We start from the raw sequence: 1,577 nt of genomic DNA on the forward strand, positions 1-1,577 counted from the left end.
TTTTTTTCTGTGTAGGAGAAAATATCTGAATATGTGAGAATTTTACAACTGAATCTTCTTCTACTTGAGCAAACCTCTAATAAAGCTTGAGCACCTGCTGTGTTTACTTTACATTTTAATGACTTTAATCACCAGTGTTGGGGCAGATACTTTAAATTTGGAGCTTTATAGCACAGTTATAAATCCTTTGAACCTCAGTAAAGCTATAGGAATTATGTGAACTTACTCCGATGAATCAGTGAAACGTTTTGGAACTTGTTCATTTTCTTGTACCATCAAATGGACTGATTCAGATCGGATCAGGAAAGGTCCGCTAGCCGGGACTTGAACTCGGGACCCCCGAAGTGCCATGAGGCTATTGGTGCTGACTAGTGTTACAGTCTTATAATCCAATTCATTTTAGCGAATCCTGATGGTTTGAGGAAAAATAACAGTAATGTAACATTGAACTATTGTCACTAGCAGCAACTGAGCTACTGAAGATAGCAGTGTTACTAGTTATATGATTATCTCTCTCTCTCTCTCTTTCAGGATCTGACTGCCCTGGCTAAAGAACTGAGGGAGTTGCGAATAGATGAGATCAACCGGCCGCCCCTTAAACTGACCGACTACTCCTCCTCCAGTGAGGACTCTGAGAGCAGCGAGGATGAGGATGGTACTGTGGGGCATGATGGCACGGTGTCAGTCAGTGACATCCCCAGGATCATGTAAGCGGAAACCTTTAGTTCTCTCTTGTTCCTCAAAATAACTTTTATGTCAGAGCTGTGCCTTAGCAATCAGGGCACATACTCTTACAGGTTGAGTCAGGGTGCTTATGGGGGCAGTTCATGTTCAAGTCTGGCTTGCAACTGTTTTAATCCCCTTCTCCACCCTTTATCCTACTAATAAAATGAACACCGAAATAAGATTCTGTTTTAATGTGATTGTGTAGAATTTAAGCCTAAGCTTCCTGTATTTGTCTCCCTCAGGCCCTCTGTTCAGGGAAATAATGAGTCTTTCACAAGCAGCCGAGATGAGTCCTTCGGTGACTCCTACAACGATGAGTCTAAGGATGGCACCCTAAGAATGAGAGCGGTGAGACGCCAATGCCAGCCACATTAGATATTTATTTAGCTCCAAAAAAGACTTATTATCTCTGACTTCTCAAATGTTTCACACATTTTTGACTTACGTTTGATGTTCTCTATAGGCCAATGAGAGGCAACGCTTGGGCCACGGCGAGAGCAATGGTTTCGCAGGCCACGGAAACCTACCAGACCTGGTGCAGCAAAGCCACTCCCCATCAGGAACTCCAACAGGCATCAATTCCCAGGACCTGGACTCTATGGATGAGGTAGATAACCTTTAAGAGGGATACATATCTGATATTTAGCCAGGCAAAGCAATTTGAAATATCCCAATCTTGTCCTACCCTCCTCTCCCTTTAATTTGCTCTCCTCTCTTCACTATAACTAGAATTAAAATGAGACTAAAGAGTCTGAAAATGTGAGGAAAGCACTTTGCTATCCTAATGACTCTTAATATTTTCATAACTCTGTCACAGACATTATTTACTGACTCACAAGTGAGAGTCTAAA

General features: G+C 42.2%; 1 protein-coding gene across 1 annotated transcript in view; it reads left to right on the forward strand.

The window, feature by feature from the left end:
• Positions 1-528: 528 nt before the first annotated feature.
• Positions 529-1,577, forward strand: part of LOC107580114 (traf2 and NCK-interacting protein kinase-like) — a 2,208-nt gene continuing 1,159 nt past the window's right edge. The window contains exons 1-3 of the mRNA XM_016265859.1: positions 529-707; positions 969-1,074; positions 1,190-1,341. Of these exons, the coding sequence (XP_016121345.1) occupies positions 706-707; positions 969-1,074; positions 1,190-1,341 (260 nt within the window). The 5' untranslated portion in view covers positions 529-705. The remainder of the gene's footprint in view (positions 708-968; positions 1,075-1,189; positions 1,342-1,577) is intronic.

This window comes from Sinocyclocheilus grahami, unplaced genomic scaffold (genome assembly GCF_001515645.1).
Source record: "Sinocyclocheilus grahami isolate Dianchi unplaced genomic scaffold, SAMN03320097.WGS_v1.1 scaffold24821.1, whole genome shotgun sequence".
Classification (NCBI taxonomy): Eukaryota; Metazoa; Chordata; class Actinopteri; order Cypriniformes; family Cyprinidae; genus Sinocyclocheilus; species Sinocyclocheilus grahami.